The 19,204-nt window shown below is 48.1% G+C and overlaps 1 protein-coding gene across 1 annotated transcript in view; it reads right to left on the bottom strand.

Moving 5' to 3' along the window:
• IRF6 (interferon regulatory factor 6) overlaps window positions 1-18,197 on the bottom strand; it is a 35,071-nt gene extending 16,874 nt beyond the window's left edge. The window contains exons 1-3 of the mRNA XM_075333654.1: window positions 17,991-18,197; window positions 8,069-8,245; window positions 214-418 (exon numbers count right to left, since the gene is read on the bottom strand). Coding sequence (XP_075189769.1) covers window positions 214-418; window positions 8,069-8,242 — 379 coding nt within the window. The 5' untranslated portion in view covers window positions 8,243-8,245; window positions 17,991-18,197. The remainder of the gene's footprint in view (window positions 1-213; window positions 419-8,068; window positions 8,246-17,990) is intronic.
• Window positions 18,198-19,204: the final 1,007 nt, after the last annotated feature.

The following is a 19,204-nucleotide window of genomic DNA, read 5'->3' as shown; positions in this document are numbered from 1 at the left end:
AGCAATGAATGGAATGGTGACAGAGCAAGCGTACCTCTGCTTGATTCAGGATGGAGGTATAGCGCTATGTTCACGGGGTTCCAAAAACCCAATTAGCAAGGTCACTGGTAATCCTAGAAGTTGAAAACCCAGTGATCAGAAACTTATCTGCTATATTAAAGGGGGATAACAATTTTTCGAGGGAAGAAAACCCTTTAACTTGTGTTTTCTTACCTGGGTTAATGATAGATCCTTGGGACTGAGGTATGTCACAGACCTCATAGATTTTGATAGGATTCATAGGAACTTCTTTTGTGCCGTCATAAATGAGTTTGAACTCCCGACTCTTGTTAAGGGCACAGCGCAGTTGGGCCTTCCACTTGGCTGGATCAGGATCGTCAGCTCCTTCGTGATATTTGCCCGTCTCCACAGCCCACGCCTATAAAAAGAAATTAGTAACTATTTCTTAGGCCGGTGTCACACTGGAGATAGCCTTGCTTGTATCTCGTGCAAGTCTCACGGTGCATCACCCGGCGCGGCCGCACACTCCCCGGACAGGAGCGTGTCAGCTGCATAGATATGCATGCAACTGACCCGCTCCTGTGAGGAGAGTATGAGTCCGTGCCGGGTGATACACGCGAGGCTATCGCAAGTGTGACACCGGCCTTGCTATACATTAATTACATCGAGAAGCCCTATGACTGGTTCTGTGATAACAGATGCCAAAGTCAATGAATGTCTTTAAATGAGGTTGATTGAGTTTGAAATCAAATCCCCATCTTCTCCTACAAGAGATACTGACATACTCTTAAGCTGGTGTCACACACAGCGACAACGACGTCGCTGCTACGTCACCATTTTCTGTGACGTTGCAGCGACGTCCCGTCGCTGTCGCTGTGTGTGACATCCAGCAACGACCTGGCCCCTGCTGTGAGGTCGCCGGTCGTTGCTGAATGTCCAGCTTCATTTTTTGGTCGTCACTCTCCCGCTGTGACACACACATCGCTGTGTGTGACAGCGAGAGAGCGACGAAATGAAGCGAGCAGGAGCCGGCACTGGCAGCTGCGGTAAGCTGTAACCAGCGTAAACATCGGGTAACCAAGGGAAGACCTTTCCCTGGTTACCCGATGTTTACGCTGGTTACCAGCCTCCGCCGCTCTCGCTGCCAGCGCCGGCTCCTGCACTGTGACATGTGGCTGCAGTATGCATCGGGTAATTAACCCGATGTATACTGTAGCAAGGAGAGCAAGGAGCCAGTGCTAAGCAGTGCGCGCGGCTCCCTGCTCTCTGAACTGTGACATGTAGCTGCAGCACACATCGGGTTAATTAACCCGATGTGTGCTGCAGGAGAGCAAGGAGCCAGCGCTAAGCGCGGTTCCCTGCTCTCTGAACATGTAGCACAGCGACGTTATGATCGCTGCTTCTGCTGTGTTTGACAGCTAAGCAGCGATCATAACAGCGACTTACAAGGTCGCTGTTACGTCACCGAAAATGGTGACGTAACAGCGACGTCGTTGTCGCTGTCGTTTAGTGTGAACCCAGCTTTAGGGGTACTTCACACACAGCGAGATAGTTACTGAGATCGCTGCTGAGTCACGTTTTTTGTGACCTCATTAGCGATCTCGCTGTGTGTGACACGGAGCAGCTATCTGGCCCCTGCTGTGAGATCGCTGCTCGTTACACACAGTGCTGGTTCATTTTTTTATTGTTGCTCTCCCGCTGATAAGCACACATCGCTGTATGTGACAGCGAGAGAGCAACAATCCTGAATGTGCAGGGAGCAGGAGCCGGCGTCTGACAGCCTGCGGTAAGCTGTAACCAAGGTAAACATCGGGTAACCAAGGTGGTTACCCAATATATACCTTCGTTACCAGCGTCTGCAGCTCTCACGCTGCCAGTGCCGGCTCCTGCTCCCTGCACACGCTAAGCGAAGCGGTGTGCGCTGGTAACTAAGGTAAACATCGGGTAACCATACCCGATGTTTACCTTAGTTACCAGTGTCCGCAGCTTCCAGACGCCGGCTCCGTGCAAGCGCAACGTTGCTTGCACGTCGCTGCTGGCTGGGGGCTGGTCACTGGTCGCTGGTGAGATCTGCCTGTTTGACAGCTCACCAGCGACCATGTAGCGATGCAGCAGCGATCCTGACCAGGTCAGATCGCTGGTCAGATCGCTGCTACATCGCTAAAGTGTGAAGGTACCCTTAAGATTATTGGCAGACCCCTGAATTAGGGCTGGTTCACACTAAGCGACAGCGACAACGAGGTCGCTGTTACGTCACCATTTTCTGTGACGTAATAGCGACCTTGTAAGTCGCTGTTATGATCGCTGCTTAGTTGTCAAACAGCAGCCGAAGCAGCGATCATAACCGCGAGAGCAGGGAGCCGCGCACACTGCTTAGCGCTGGCTCCTTGCTCTCCTAGCTACAGTACATATATCGGGTTAATTAACCCGATGTGTACTGCAGCTACATGTGCAGAGAGCAGGGAGCCGCGCACACTGCTTAGCGCTGGCTCCTTGCTCTCCTAGCTACAGTACACATCGGGTTAATTAACCCGATGTGTACTGCAGCTACATGTGCAGAGAGCCGGAGTCGGCAGCGTGAGAGCGGCGGAGGCTGGTAACTAAGGTAAATATCGGGTAACCACCTTGGTTACCCGATGTTTACCCTGGTTACAGCTTACCGCAGGCTGCCAGCTCCTGCTCCCTGCTCGCTTCATTTCGTCGCTCTCTCGCTGTCACACACACGAACCAGGGCTGTGTGTAACGAGCAGCGATCTCGCAGCAGGGGCCAGATCGCTGCTCAGTGTCACACACAGCGAGATCGCTAATGAGGTCACTGCTGCGTCACAAAAACCGTGCCGTAGCAGCGATTTCGGTAGCGATCTCGCTACGTGTGAAGCACCCCTTAGGGGTGCTTCACACATAGCGAGATCGCTGCCGAGATCGCTGCTGAGTCACGCTTTTTGTGACGCAGCAGTGACCTCATTAGCGATCTCGCTGTGTGTGACACTGAGCAGCGATCTGGCCCCTGTTGCGAGATCGCTGCTCGTTACACACAGCCCTGGTTCGTTTTCTTCAAAGGCGCTCTCCCGCTGTGACACACAGATCGCTGTGTGTGACAGCGAGAGAGCGACAAATGAAGCGAGCAGGGAGCAGGAGCCGGCGTCTGGCAGCTGCGGAGGCTGGTAACTAAGATAAACATCGGGTAACCAAGGTGGTTACCCGATATTTACCTTAGTTACCAGCCTCCGCAGCTCTCACGCTGCCTGTGCTGCCGGCTCCGGCTCTCTGCACATGGAGCTGCTGTATACATCGGGTTAATTAACCCGATGTGTACTGTAGCTAGGAGAGCAAGGAGCCAGCGCTAAGCACTGTGCGCGGCTCTCTGCACATGTAGCTGCATTACACATCGGGTTAATTAACCCGATGTGTACTGTAGCTAGGAGAGCAAGGAGCCAGCGCTCAGTGTGCGCGACTCCCTGCTCCCTGCACACACAGCTAAGCGGTGTGCGCTGGTAACTAATGTAAACATCGGGTAACCATACCCGATGTTTACCTTAGTTACCAGTGTCCGCAGCTTCCAGACGCCGGCTCCGTGCAAGCGCAGCGTCGCTGCTGGCTGGGGGCTGGTCACTGGTCGCTGGTGAGATCTGCCTGTTTGACAGCTCACCAGCGACCATGTAGCGATGCAGCAGCGATCCTGACCAGGTCAGATCGCTGGTCGGATCGCTGCTGCATCGCTAAAGGTCCAGTCACACTAAGCAACTTACCAGCGATCCCAACAACGATAGGGATCGCTGGTAAGTTGCTAGGAGGTTGCTGGTGAGATGTCACACTGCGACGCTCCAGCGATCCCACCAGCAACCTGACCTGTCAGGGATCGCTGGAGCGTCGCTACACGAGTTGCTGGTGAGCTCACCAGCAACCAGCCACACGTGCAGAGAGCAGGGAGCAGCGCACACTGAGCGCTGGCTCCCTGCTCTCCTAGTTACAGCACACATCGGGTTAATTACCTGATATGTGCTGCAGCTACATGTGCACAGAGCAGGGAGCAGCGCACACTGCTTAGCGCTGGCTCCTTGCTCTCCTAGCTACCGCACACATCGGGTTAATTAACCCGATGTGTCCTGCAGCTACATGTGCACAGAGCAGGAGCCGGCACTGACAGTGAGAGCGGCTGAGGCTGGTAACGAAGGTAAATATCGGGTAACCAAGGACAGGGCTTCTTGGTCACCCGATGTTTACATTGGTTACCAGCCTCCGCAGAAGCCGGCTCCTGCTGCCTGCACATTAGTTGTTGCTGTCTTGCTGTCACACACAGCGATCTGTGCTTCACAGCGGGACAGCAACAACTAAAAAATGGCCCAGGACATTCAGCAACAACCAACGACCTCACAGCAGGGGCCAGGTTGTTGCTGGATGTCACACACAGCAACATCGCTAGCAACGTCACAAAAGTTGTTCGTTAGCAGCGATGGTGCTAGCGATGTTGCTTAGTGTGACGGGGCCTTAAGTGTGAAGGTACCCTTAGGGTACCTTCACACTTAGCGATGCAGCAGCGATCCGACCAGCGATCTGACCTGGTCAGGATCGCTGCTGCATCGCTACATGGTCGCTGGTGAGCTGTCAAACAGGCAGATCTCACCAGCGACCAGTGAACAGCCCCCAGCGACGTGCAAGCGACGCTGCGCTTGCATGGAGCTGCCGTCTGGAAGCTGCGGAGACTGGTAACTAAGGTAAACATCGGGTATGGTTACCCGATGTTTACATTAGTTACCAGCGCGCACCGCTTAGCTGTGTGTGCAGGGAGCAGGGAGCCGCGCACACTGAGCGCTGGCTCCTTGCTCTCCTAGCTGCTGTACACATCGGGTTAATTAACCCGATGTGTACAGCAGCTACATGTGCAGAGAGCCGGAGCCGGCAGCACAGGCAGCGTGAGAGCTGCGGAGGCTGGTAACTAAGGTAAATATCGGGTAACCACCTTGGTTACCCGATGTTTATCTTGGTTACAAGCTTACCTCAGCTGTCAGACGCCGGCTCCTGCTCCCTGCTCGCTTCATTTCGTCGCTCTCTCGCTGTCATACACAGCGATCTGTGTGTCACAGTGGGAGAGCGCCTTTGAAGAAAACGAACCAGGGCTGTGTGTAACGAGCAGCGATCTCGCAGCAGGGGCCAGATCGCTGCTCAGTGTCACACACAGCGAGATCGCTAATGAGGTCACTGCTGCGTCACAAAAAGCGTGACTCAGCAGCGATCTCGGCAGTGAGCTCGCTGTGTGTGAAGCACCCCTTAGATTCTCATCAATATCTATTTTGTATGTAATCTAGTGTGTAAAAAAGGTGATATTCTATATTTTATTCACTTTACATTGTTTTAAGACTGATAATGGCACAGATTATCACAGCTGTATACCTTTAAAACAATTGCTCGCTTCTTTGATTTTTTTTTTTCTGTTGCCAAATTACAGATTAGAGGTGTACAGTTGTTTGCCTAGAAGGTTTGTTAAACTTGCACTTTCTTTACCCCACCAGGTGCTTTTCTAGGGTAAACACAGATTAGGAGGATAGGTGATGAATAGTGTCTGGGTAAACACCTAGTCCAAAAGAAAGAGCAGGTCAGCTCCTCCCTTCACTTAAATGGGGTTTATCCCGTTGTAAACATGCTCTAAGTAAAGATCTGATTATGATCTTATTACTATTTAAAGCATTTCAAATGCATGCACCCATTATACAGAACAGTTTTCCAATTCACCTATGTTTAGAAAAGTAATTTTGATCATAAAATTGGCCACATACTTTAGATGGCCCTCAGCCAAACGATGCTTTGTCCAATCGTTCGTCCATTAAAGGGAACCTGTCATCAGAAATTTAGCTTTCTACCTAAAAGTTTCCCCCTCTGCAGCTCCTGGGCTGCATTCTAGCAAGGTTTCTATACTTTTTGTGCCCCCTTTTAAACCAAAATAAATACTTTATAAAACTGTACCTTTCGGTTTGAAAATCTTGTAAATCGTCCATGGGGGCGGGCCGTGTGGCGTCCGTTGCTGTATCTTACGCCGTCCCCCATGCTCCAAATCATCCCTCATAACGCCGCCCACTGCGCCCGAGGTCCCGTGCACGCCGGGACACCTGGTGACGTGGTCGCACGCACGAGAGTATGGGCGGCGCTGTGATTGCATCGCAAGTGCGCGCCCATACTGTCGTGGGCGCGCTCTCCCCTCTGTACGTCGCTCAGATCCTCCGCTTCTCCTGTAGTGGCCTGCTCCGCTCCTCCCATCTATTTCCTGCTGCAGGGTACGATGGGAAGGAGGTGATGTCGGGCCGGCGCAGAACGCTGGAGGCAGTGGGGAAAGGGCGGGCACGAGAGTATGGGCGGGCACTTGCGATGCAATCACAGCGCCGCCCATACTCTCATGCCTGCGACCACGTCACTAGGTGTCTCGGCGTGCACGGGACCTCGGGCGCAGTGGGCGGCGTAAGATACAGCAACGGACGCCACACGGCCCGCCCCATGGACGATTTACAAGATTTTCAAACCGAAAGGTACAGTTTTATAAAGTATTTATTTTGGTTTAAAAGGGGGCACAAAAAGTATAGAAACCTTGCTAGAATGCAGCCCACGAGCTGCAGAGGGGGAAACATTTAGGTTGAAAGACAAATTTCTGATGACAGGTTCCCTTTAAGCATCGTCACAGAGTCTCCCATACACAGGAGCACTAGGTTGGCTGAATGCTTCATTGTTCTCCAGTGACGTGTTAAGGGATTGTCCTAGTTATGAAAAACCCCTTATGATCCCATTTATTTCCCCCAGTTAAAATAGAAGACCCTGTATTCAACTCCCATGCTGGCAACATTCCAGCGCTATTGGTAACAGGCTCAGGAGCTCACGTGACATTGTGACATGTGAGCCCCGGGGGTCCAGTCCTTGCCGGAGTCTCTCCCCGCCTTCGGACCAAATGAGCAGTCAACAGAAAGTGAGTGGCAGCCGCAGGATCACTTCCTGTTGATTAACTCAATTACTCAATTAACGGTACCACAATGGGAGGAGAGTGCAGGGTCTTCTATTTTAACCGGGGGAAACAAGTGGAATCAGAAGACGTCCTAGTAGTGGACATCCCCTTTAATAATTTTCCTTAGACACATCAGTCGGTGGCTTATATCTGAGAGAACAATGTGATTGGCAGTCCAAAGTCAGACATGCGTGATCGACATATGAACATCAATACTGACTAGTGATGAGCGAGCACTACCACGCTCTGTACTCAAAATAAAAAGTCTGATGCTCGGATGGGTGCGACTCGAGCATCCAAGTGTATTGGAAGTCAATGTGGGACTCAAGCATTTTTCTGGAATATGCAAGAGGTACCTATTGACTTTGATAATACTCAGTACCTGTGTGGCGCCCATCTGAGCATCCGACTGTTCATTACAAGTACCAAGCACCCGAGCATGGTAGTGCTCGGTCATCACTAGTCCCGATCAACAGTCGAATGGCACCACATACATAGACTGTTGGCCGAACCTGGCGATATCGATAGGTTTGTCCAACATTAGTCTAGTGTGCATTGATGCCTTAAAGTGTAACAGTCTTCGTAATTTTATAAATCAATTTTACACATGAAAATAAGCAACTTTGTAATATATCTGATCAAAGAAATCCGCTTATCTCCACCTGGACTGATCGCTCATTCACAGGTACAATCTGTATTTAGTGAAGACAGTAGATGGCAGTAACCCTTTACATCTACATAGAATCTTATCAGCACCAACTTCCATCTCAGTAATGTAACAACCTGTCTTCACGGACTACAGAAAATGAAATAGTCCAGAAGGAGAACTAAAACTGATTTCTATAAGATATTATAAAGTATCTTATTTTTATGTGTGCTATTGATTTATGAAATAAAAATTAAAACAAGTGTCACCCTTTAAGAATTAGTTTCCAGAGCTACATTACAGGAGCTGCCACCAAGAACAATGTGTAGGGTTTTTATTAAACGAATACACAACTAATTTCGTTTAGGCAGTTCATTGCAATCATCAGTTCAGCCGTGTTTAGCGGATTCATTTTTATTAGGATTGTTATTATTCACCTTGAAGATTGTGTTCTCCTCTTCATGCTGAGGGCTGTGACGTGTTGCATGCTTCCATGGGATTTGAAACCTCTTGGCTTCCCTGTCTAACCACGTAAGACCAGGATACATTCCGCTGTCCACCTGAGACACCAGCCATGGCTTTAGACGAACGCGACGAGGGTGCAAGGCCATTTTCTGCAATAAAGAGACTAATATTGAGATGATTGTTGTCAACCAAGCCTAATATTTACTGTACGTGGAGATGGCATTTCTTCATATGAATGCCAAAAGCAATCAAGGTCAACTAAGAACAGATCATTAAGAGATAATGTACGTCTCTTCCCGATTAATTCTGCTTCAGCTAATGTAGCACTGTAATTTACAGCTGCCTTTCATCTTTGTCACTGAACAAATATGTAGCTGGGTCATGGATTCCAGAACATCTATTAGATGACTTTGCCCTCTCACCCATTAAACCGGTTTAAAAAGATATCAAATACCAGACACAAGTTCTTCTGTGTCAGAGTCTGTAAAAGGTGCCCATACACCTTAGATAGCTGTAAGCTAAACAAGCATTCTGCCATCGCTCCTGCTCCCAAACACATGGGCATTTGGCCACGTTAAAGGGAAGTCTATGCAAGTCATAGAAAGCTGAGCGAGCTGCTCTCGTTGGTTTCTGAAATTTCCATTTCCATCAATAGAGAGGTGTCAAACTCTTTATTGACTTTAATATAGACAGCACTGGCCTAAATCAGTAAAACAGACCCCTGTTGTCCCAATAGTCACAAAAGTGGAAACTGCTCCTACCACAGGATTTTATGGCAGATCCGTTTATAGGTTACAATGTTTTTTTTTTAATATTCCAATTAAAAGGTATTGTACAAAATTAAGATAAAAAGGTGTCTACTTTTTAATCAACAATCACTAGTTGAATATGTGCCGTCCTGGTGTTAGTCCGGCTGCTCGGATCCGGGATCGTCGTGGCTCGAGGGGTCCGGACCCGGCTTGGCGGACACTCTGATCCGTAGAAGGGGTTATATACAGGGGAAAGGTTTGTGAGGACACCTGCGGGTAGCGGTAATGGGAGTACCGCCGCTGCTGGAGAGAGGACCCGGGCAGATGGTGTGAAGCCGCAAGGTGTCAGTCCCTCCGCAGGTAGGGAAGGCCCCGGGCTCAGGGGGTTGATAGATTTGGGAGGACAGGGTGCAGGGACCAGGGTACTCACTGCGGGTAGTCATGGTGTTGGAGGAGGTGGAGAAAGGAGACACACACACACTGTAGGTGAACCAAAGTCTCTCAGTACAGCTGCCGCTGCCGGGAGCCCGTCCAAGTACCCGGTCCCACTGGTGTCACTTAGTGATTCGGAGCCTGCCTCCGTGCACAATTTGATGTCCGTTGATGGTCCCCTTGGCTTGAAACTGTTGGGGGACCTGCTCACTATGTGTAGTGTAGTCGTGCTCTTAAGGGCTGGCACTTGGGACCTCAGTGGGTTGCTGTGTCTGGAAAAACCCTGTCCCCCTCGTTGTGCTGATGCCCTCAATCTCTGAGAGTTTAGGGAAGTCTTTGAAGATCTTCTCCCTTTCACGTGAATTGTCAGGACGTTGAATCGGCTCCTAACCTAAGGTCCTGTACCCCGTTGTGCTCGATACCGGTCAGTTCTGTTGGGCCCTTCTGGTGCTGACAGTCACTCCAAGACTATGTCTGTCACACCCCTGTCCAACGTCCCTGCAACCAGACTCCTCTGGACCCGGATCACTGCTTGCGACCCAATCAGTTTTCCTTAGCTCCCCAGGAGCTAACTCTCCCAGCTACTCACTCTCTGGAGCTCACTTATCCACTTCCCCTTTCAGTCTGCCCAGTTCCCAAGTGGCTGGCCCATTTTCCAGCTAGTCCAACCCCCATGGTGTGTCTGGCAGTGACTGATGTGAGGTGATTGGGTTTTGTGGTGCAAAATGGGAGTGACACCAGTTTCCTCGGCACCTGGAACCATGGTGGGTAGGCCCTGCACCCTGGATAAGGATGCAGTTCCCTGTAGCACCCTGATGTATTCAGGGGAGCTACAAATACATGGACTGTGTCTGATACTGAAGTCCAGCCCTTTTAATTACACATTATCTTTTTCAACTTCATACAATTTCATTAACAGGAAACTTAAAATTTTACACAGGATATAAAGTTGACTCAATGGGCAAAGTCCTTGTTTTGAACAATGCTATAATTGAGCATAAAACACTGACATACAAATATTTCTTCTAGGTTACCACAACTTTTAATTGGTTGTCCCCTGTCGTAATATGCCCAGGCTGTCCCCTGTCGTAATGTGCCCATCCTTTAGTAAAGTCCTCATTCTGGTCCGCTTCTTGTTCCCCATGTTCCAGAAATCATTGAAGTGAAATAAAGCGCTGATGACAACAGCGGTGGCCCCTGCATCGGCCATAATGACCGAGGAGTCTATGTGCCTGTGCTCCGCAAGAAGCAGGTAAGAGAACGGAGGACAGGTGAGATTTTTTTGTGGTACCCTCACTCGAGTATAAGCCGAGGGGGGTGTTTTCAGCATAAAAAAAAATGGGTTGAGAAACTCTGCTTATACTCGAGTATATACGGTATATATGTTATCATATAGACACATTATGTAATCTGCTGCATATTAGCCATTAATGGAGGCATGTGACCTGTGGAAAAGTATGAGGTGCAGGTTCTAGAATACAAACTACTGCAGGAAATTCCCAATGTCCTTTGATGTTTTCAAGTAGTAGACGGTTAATTGCAGGTTGCCTCCCATTTACTGCTCTTCAATAACCCTAAACCTCAGATTAGTAAGAAGAAGAAGAAGAAAAATATATAGTTCATGACTAGAAGGCTAAAGAAATTTGATCTTCTAATGCAGAAGATAAGAAGCTTTGTACACAAGCCTTAAAAGGCGTTTCCAGGGGACAATATATTTTTAGCTAGGAGTAGATTTAATTAAATAAAAAAAAAAAAAAAAACCGCTCCCCTTCTGACAGTCACTCGCTCCCTGCCGGTCTCTACTTCCTGGTCCCATGTTTACGCTTGCCCAACCAATCATCACCAGTGCAGTCAATTGGTTGAGAGGGAAATTCCAGTGTGACGAAAGGTAACCAGGAAGTGCAGACCAGTAGAGACCGTGTAAACTGAGAAACGAGCTCTGGGGGATCGCTAAGGATGAATATCACTCTGAGCCCTTCTACAAAATAACATTCTACTGAGAAATTAAACGTGATCAATGACAAACAGCCATATCTGGCTTTTTGTGCCTGTTTTTCACAGGGCATGCAAAAATACAAAAAAAAATCCATATAACTAGGATAGTAAGGTTTTGTGGGAAAGAGGTCATTCTGTAGTTTTCTATATGTCATAGTGTGTTCCCAAATTGTGGTCAAAGATGAAATTTTTACGAAACAGGTTTGGCCTAAGCTGGAGAACAAAGATAGCAATACAAATGCAGATTCAGTAATCCCATCTCAGCAGGCTCTATTGTGGCCTATTGGTGTAGTCAGGGAGGTCTTTATTCAGATCCTAAAGCCCCCGTCAGATTTTGCGACTTACCAGCGATCCCGAAAACGATGCGACCTGATAAGGATCGCTGGTAAGTCGCTGGGAGGTCGCTGGTGAGATGTCACACAGTCAGATCTTACCAGCGACTCAGTAAAGATACAGGTCGCAGTAGCGACCTGTATAACGATCTCTGCTGTCATTGGGACCCTGTCACACAGTGTCAAACATAGCGATGCGTCCTGCTCAGCAGGACATCACCTTTGAAGAAAATGGTTCAGAACATTCAGCAACGACCGGCGACCGCACAGCAGGGGCCAGGTCGCTGCTGGATGTCACACACAGCAACATCGCTAGCAAGATCACTGTTGCGTCACCAAACCATGACTCAGCAGCGATGTCGCTTAGCGAGACGTGGCCTTAAGGCCGAAGTTAGAGCTCTGTGAAACAATGGTCCCTCTCTCAACCCAAGCTCTACAGCATTTGGTCGGGAGACCCGCGACCGGTACACACATCACGGTCCAATCATAGACGTCTGAATTCGACCTAAAGCTACAGCTCACGTTTTCTAGGCAGTTGCTGGTGGCAGCAGTTGGCATTCCAAGACTCTTGTAGATGCTGGCGAAACCACACAGTTTTTAGTATAGGAAAACCCTTCAGGAAAATATCAGCGGTGTTTTTCCTAAAGTGTCTCCTTTGGCACAATTTATATTGTTCTCGACACGTATTGAGCATCTTCCAAACACAAGCTGCCAGAAGTATGTCTGGTCACTTCACAGCTTTCGAAGCCTGAAGCAATTAAAAGAAGCTAAAAAAGTCTGAACACATGTACAGCAAGTCGTTCTTTTTATCGTCTGTTAAACCCTTTTTCATGGGGAATCCTAAAAACCCCCAAAACAACACGTTAACTATTAGGTGTATTTTTTACCTCAGTATTTGTAAGACAAAACCAGGAGTGGAACAATCAGAGGAAAAAGTATAATAGAAACATGAGCTTCAATTTTGTATCTTTTACCCACTCCTCATTTTGGCTTACAAATTCTGAGGTAAAAAAACCCCACCATATACTCAAAGTGTGTACATGGCCTAAAGGGGTTTTTCCAAAATTACATTGCATTTCAATTTTCATATATAAATTAGCAGGTTTGCTAAAATTATATGACTTTCCAACATGTCTGACCAAAGGGACACGTAGCAGAAGTCTAAAGTATGGTATGCATCACATGGCATGAGTAGGCACATAGAAAACCGCGCTGCAGTGACCATCTCCACTCATGGATCCGGTCACTGACAAACTGCACTCCATGACTCATTAATGGCTAAAGTTTATGTTAACACATTATCTTTTTGCAGCAGTTTTTTTTCCCTACAGGCAAAACCTGCTCTCTTGGAACTAAAGAAGCTGCTGCGTTTTTGACAAAGCGATAATACGCAGCATCAAAAAGGAGAGTGAAGGTATGCTCACACGAGCGTATGACTTGGACAAGTGCAATATGAGAAAGTCTCGCTGTGCATTCGGACCAATGTTATTCAATGAGGGAGAGCAGATGGTCAGCTTTTTTCTCATCCAGATTCTGCATGAGAAAAAAGTTGCAGCATGCTGCGATTTTCAGCGAGAGTCGAGTCACTCACACCCATACAAGTCTATGGGTGCGAGAAATACATCGGACTGCACTCGGATGATATCGCATCAGCTGACAATGGAGGAGATGGAGAGATTAATACCTCCCTCTCCTCCGCAGCTGTTATCTGATCGCAGGATCAGATCACAGTTGCATGACACTCGTCTCTCACTCGCAGCAGCGTGGGAGCCAAGGGTCATTAGAATATCGCATCCGGAGCACTTGCATCCGATGTGATACCATCATGTGAATCCAACCCTAGCACTCATCATGGGCACTGACGGTACATACAGCATCAGAAACACATAGATGGTCCTATTCTAAACTGACACCAGTTTGTATGGAATAAAGGAAGCCTTGTTTTTCCGTGAAGCTAGTCTACCTTCTTTCTTCCTCTGATTTGTGGCGTACACTCGGATATGCTGTCCGTGCTCCAGATCACAGCACTTGTATGTAATGGTGAGCTGGATTAACTCCTTCACTGTCCATCTTTAATAAAGTTAGTTATATTCACCAAAAAAGGGCGCATCCAGACGTCCGTGCATATCGGTCAGATCGCACTGCTCGGCCTGGCTGCGCTTCTCCCAACCAGCTGCATATATTTCTGTGAGGCTGTCACGCTCATGTCAGGAGACCAGTGGCCTGTCAGAACGGAGAGTCATCAACAGACGTCTGAATGAACATTTACATAAAATTAATTTCAACATCTTCTTCCAAGACATGGATCAGAGACCATCAGAACTGACGTTTTGCTTTTCAGCCTTGATCCAGGATGCACTGGAGTAAGAAAAGCCAAATTAGAACGGCCGTGCTCCTCTTAGTAAATTTGGAGCAGTTTTCAGCTGCCAGGTGTCAGCATCAAGTGTTCTCCAGTTTTGAATGTTTCATTTCTGCTGTATTTTACTCTATTTTTGTGATGTACCGTAAGATAAAACAAAACAAAAATATTTTTCTGTGCCCTGCCTCTGGAGTTGGCGTAGAAATGCTAACGCCCCGATTCACAGAGAGAGGTAGAGAAGGGTTTTTCATATACCAGTCTTAATGAGGGGCATGCAAGAATAAGACGCGCTGAATGGTCAAATAATATCTGTGGTGTAAGAAATGTCACCACTTTTGATGATTTTGACGTAGGCACGCCTCATCTGCTTCCCAGCTCCGCCCATTTTGGTGGCGTAAAAACTCTAAATGTATAACATTTTTGGTGTAAACACTTTACTTTTAGGCTCCTATTCATCAAAGTTAGAACATTTTTGCTCAAGTATGATTCCTTACGCAAACGGTTTGATAAATTGGCCATTTAAGGGTCCTCCAATTACCAGACCAGCCCAAAACTCGACAACCTCATAAGCATGTATAAGGGCCCTTTTACACATTCGTGCAATTCAAGCTGATGTCGGATCACAATTCACAAAACCTGACACGGTGTCCCCCAACCCTAGCGTGACAGTTTCATATTAATATATGAAGCCGAGTATCACACTTGGGTCGGGAGAGCTGTGACAAGTCCGTGCATTGTGATCAGACATCGGACTGAATTGCATGAATGTGTCAAAGGGCCCTTATACATGCTTACAAGGTTGTTAAGTTTTCGGCTGGTCCAGACTTGAGACCAGGGCCACACGGGGGACTAATGTGGTCCTCGCATGACACTCGGTTCACGCTGGCAGCAAAGCGGGAGCCGAGTGTCATGCGAGTGTCACTGTGACTGAGGACCGGTCATGCGATCGGATCACAGCTGCGGGGGGCGGGCAGGCGCTGCGGAGGGGAGGGACAGATTTATCTCCCTCCCTCCTCCGGCTATTGCCATTCTCGCCCTGCAATTGCGGGTACACCGGGTGTACTGCGAGTGCAGTGCGATTTTTCTCTCTCCCCATAGACTTGAATGGGTGCGAGAGAAAACAGGATCGCATTACAGTCACAGCATGTTGCGATTGTTTTTTCGGTCCGATTAGGGCTGAGAAAATAATCGCTCATGGGTGCTGACACATAGGCTAATATTGGTCCGAGTGGAATGCGATGTTTTATCGCATTGCACTCGCTCCGATTTTCATGCCGTGTGTCTTAGGCCTGACTGTGAAAGTTGGCTGTTTGAATTAGTGATGGGTCGGAGGTGACACATCCAAGACAAAGACCCAGTTCCCTGTTGTAAATCTCTGGAGCTGGCACCCCATTGATAATCACCATACTAGTGTCAGTATGCTGGCTAAAATCAGACCTTCACTTTGCAGATGGGATCTTTGATTGCAGAAAAACACATTGATAAAGGTCGAGAAGTTGGTGCATTCCTTGATTGACATGTGCTGCGGGGCAGACCTCGGTGGGTCGGGTCCTCAGTGTAAATTCCTTCTGCGGCGTCCTCCTGGCTTGTCCCTCTTTTTATTTAAACTTCATGCTGTGCTGTCATTGCCGGTGTGTGCGTATTGGTACCGTAATGATATCTTCCATTAAAATGGCGCCGGAGTCAGTGCTTGAGCGTACTGTAATCTCCGGCACCATTTTATTGAATGCACTGTGGATAAGACTTCAGTGCACGCGTAGATGGAAAAGAAAAATGTAATTTGCACATGTGCCGATGCTGCTTACAGTCTTCTTCAGTGTCTTCAATAAAATGGAGCTGGGGATCACGGTACATGCATGTGCTGGCTCCATTTTAATTAAGACTTCATTACTGTACCAATACGCACGTGGCAGTAATGGCGGCACTGCATAATGATTAAATAAAGAACAAGGAGCAAACCAGGAGAACGCTGGAGGAGGAATATGCAGAGGACCTGACCTACGAAGGCCCTCATCACTGCACCCGTCAATCAAAGAATACACCAATTTCTGGACCTTTATAAACGGTTTTTTCTGCAATCAAAGATCCCATCTGAAAAGTGAAGGTCTGATTTTAATCACCATGCTAGTGCCAGTATAGCACTGCCTTTACTTTATATGGGAAAACTCTGGTGGTTGGTTCCCTTTAACTGCTCTCACTGGGTGTAAAATTTTGGTTTTCTGAGGATGAAATCCCACCCACTTGAACAAAACCAGCTGAGATAATCTTAAATATGTTCAGCTAGGGTTAACACATATTTAATAGGGATCCATTCAGGATCCAAAAGATACAGCTCTTTTTGGGAAGCTGGATCACCAAAAAGAGCTGGACTGCCCATCACTAGTAAGAGTCCAGACTAACCAAAGTAAAATACACCAAATTTACTATAGGAATGTGATAAGTTTGAAAAGTTGGTCTTAAGGCCGCTTTACACGCAACGACATCGCTAACGAGATGTCGTTGGGGTCACGGAATTCGTGACGCACATCCGGCCTCAGTGACGTCATTGCGTGTGAAATGTACTAACGACCGCTAACTATCAAAATTACTCACCTAATCGCTGACACGTCGTTCTAATCCCAAATATCGTTGCTGTTTCAGGGCGCAGGTTGTTTGTCGTTCCTGAGGCAGCGCACATCGCTACGTGTGATACCCCAGGAACGACGAACAGCACCATACCTGCGTCCTCTGGCAATGAGGCGGGCGTCACTTTCCTGCGGCTGCTCTCCGCTTCAATTGGACGGATGCCGTGTCACGTCGCTGTGACGCTGCACGAACCGCCCCCCCCCCTCCCCTTAGAAAAGAGGTAGTTCGCTGGCCACAGCGACGTCGCAGGGAAGGTAAGTCCGTGTGACGGGTCCTAGCGATATTGTGCGCCACGGGCAGCGATTTGCCCGTGACACACAAACGACGGGGGCGGGTGCGATCAGCTAGCGATGTCGCTGCGTGTAAAGAGGCCTTTAGGCTGTGTGAAGAAGGGTTTTTTGTAGGAGTTTTCAGAACAAAAATGCTTCAAATCTCAAAAACTTGTTTCCAGTTTTAAAAAAAAATCAGCCTCCATCCGCACATAGCCTAAAGTTATGTTCACAGTTTTTTTTTATTCCCAGGTTTTTGGAGCAGAAACTGTCCAAACAATAAGTTTTGAATGGAACGTTGAAGAGTTTCTTCTCCAATACTTGAATATGACCCAGATGTAAGCTAATAAGATAAATTCGGTCTATTTTTTGATGATCAATCCACATGGGCCATTGTGATGAATTTGGTGCCCGTTGTAGACTGCGGTCTCTGATGTAGGGACTGTGCCGTAGCATGCTGCATACCCACATTCCGCGCTGTGTACACTGTCTGACCTTACAGACTTCTGTATGGACTTGTCTGTGTAAACACTATCCATCCAGCCATAGTCAAGGTCTTAAGTCTCCATACCTGCAGGATGTTAGCAAGTCTCAAACCTTGTGGAGCATTAGTACAACCAACCACAGAGGTTCCACACCCCGAACCACAGCTGGCCAAGAGGCGAAGGGTCTCACCGAGTCCCCAGACTCCGAAAACTAAGGAGATTGTGGCCACCTGTAGATGACACCCCAATAGTCACAGCATCAGTTACATTACTACAAGAAAGTCCAAAGAGAAATGGAGAGTCTGCCAGTGAAAGCCTATGACAGGGCTGATTTATAGTACAAGGTGACATGATAGTACTCCTACTTTCCAGGAAGACTAGAGTGATAGGAGAGCAGAAGTGCTGGAAGGAACTCCAGAATATTCTAGAAGCAGAACACAGTTTTATCCTACAAGGGTAGACCTGATAAACACAAGGCAGAGCTGCGGACGGGACACCGGGCAGCACGTGACCTGTAGGACACAGCACCTGGAGTAAGCAATGTACGATCACAAGTTACACCTAGACTGCAATATGGCAGCTGATCGGTAACACGGGGGCGAGCCCGGCAGAGCCCGAGCACCGGCGAGCAGGAAAAGCCGCTCTTACCTCCACCTGAGCGCGGATCTCCGCCTGTGAGCGATGTGCTGGAATGGGCGATCAGCGAGGAGCCCCCCGGAGCCGACCCCTTCTGCCTCCTCCCTGCTATCCTGTGCTAATGAGTGCGCTCCCCTTCCTGCCGGCCGCCTGGCTCAGGTATGGCTGACGTCACTTGGCTCAGGGCTACAGGACACACCTAGCAGTGGAGGCCTGTGCTGCCAGCCGCCTGTGCTCACAGCATGAGTCAGGGCAGCGCTCGGCAGGCGGCATTGCTCCCCCTCCATTGTGTGGAAATGAGCCTGCAGGTGCTGTGTCTGCTGCATGGCGACTGGAATCTGCCATGTATGTAGTCAATAGCCTGCTGCCAGGACGAGAGCTGTGCCTGGGAAAGCTGGGAGCACCGGCAATGTTGGAAACTGACCTCTATAAAAAGTACATGCACATTTTTCGACTCAAAATCTACCCAACATCGGCTTGTTCCTGCAAACGTATTTCACTTTACGGTAAACCTCTTGCCAAATTGATTATGTGGCACCAACATATTCCAAGGTGCTGTACACAGATTATCACTATCCACAAAGAGATGAAAAATAAGAAGCGGCACTCACCACTGATGCGTGAAAATACAAGCACTTTATTGTGGTCTTCACATCAGGAGAGGAGACATACCAAGATGAAAAGTGACAGTTTAACGGAAATTACGCTTCCGCCTGAAGAAGCGTAATGTATGCGAAACGGCTGTCGCTTTTTCAGGACCCCAATAAAGTGCTTCTATTTTCACTCATCAGTGGTGAGTGCCGCTCTTCTTGTTCATCTCTTTTTGGATAGTGGTTCGTGTTTCTTGTGACCTGAGCATAGCTAGATTTGTTTTCCTGAGATACCAAGTGTATGGTTTCTGGATAATTTGTTTTAGGTGTGTTAGTAGTGCCAATGAGTTTTTGCCATCTTCTATACATTATATTCTATAATTACTAATATGGAAAACATTCTACTGTAAGTTTCTTATTTTGGACCCTCCCATTTAGTATGTTGAGAAATCCATGTAATCACAGGGAGAACATACAATTTTGGACCCTATTGCTTTAATGTGAGGTGGCGATTCAGACGTGCCGCTGACGGAGCTATTAAATTAGGCAAATGGAGTATGTTTGACCTTCTTCTCTGTGGTGTTAGTCATTTTAGTGAGATGCAGACTGTGACCCTCTGTGTGGTGGTGTACATCT

The sequence above is a fragment of the Anomaloglossus baeobatrachus genome, chromosome 2 (assembly GCF_048569485.1).
Source record: "Anomaloglossus baeobatrachus isolate aAnoBae1 chromosome 2, aAnoBae1.hap1, whole genome shotgun sequence".
Lineage (NCBI taxonomy): Eukaryota > Metazoa > Chordata > Amphibia > Anura > Aromobatidae > Anomaloglossus > Anomaloglossus baeobatrachus.
Note: the sequence above shows the minus strand (reverse complement) of the source record. Positions and strands in the feature narration are given on the sequence as shown.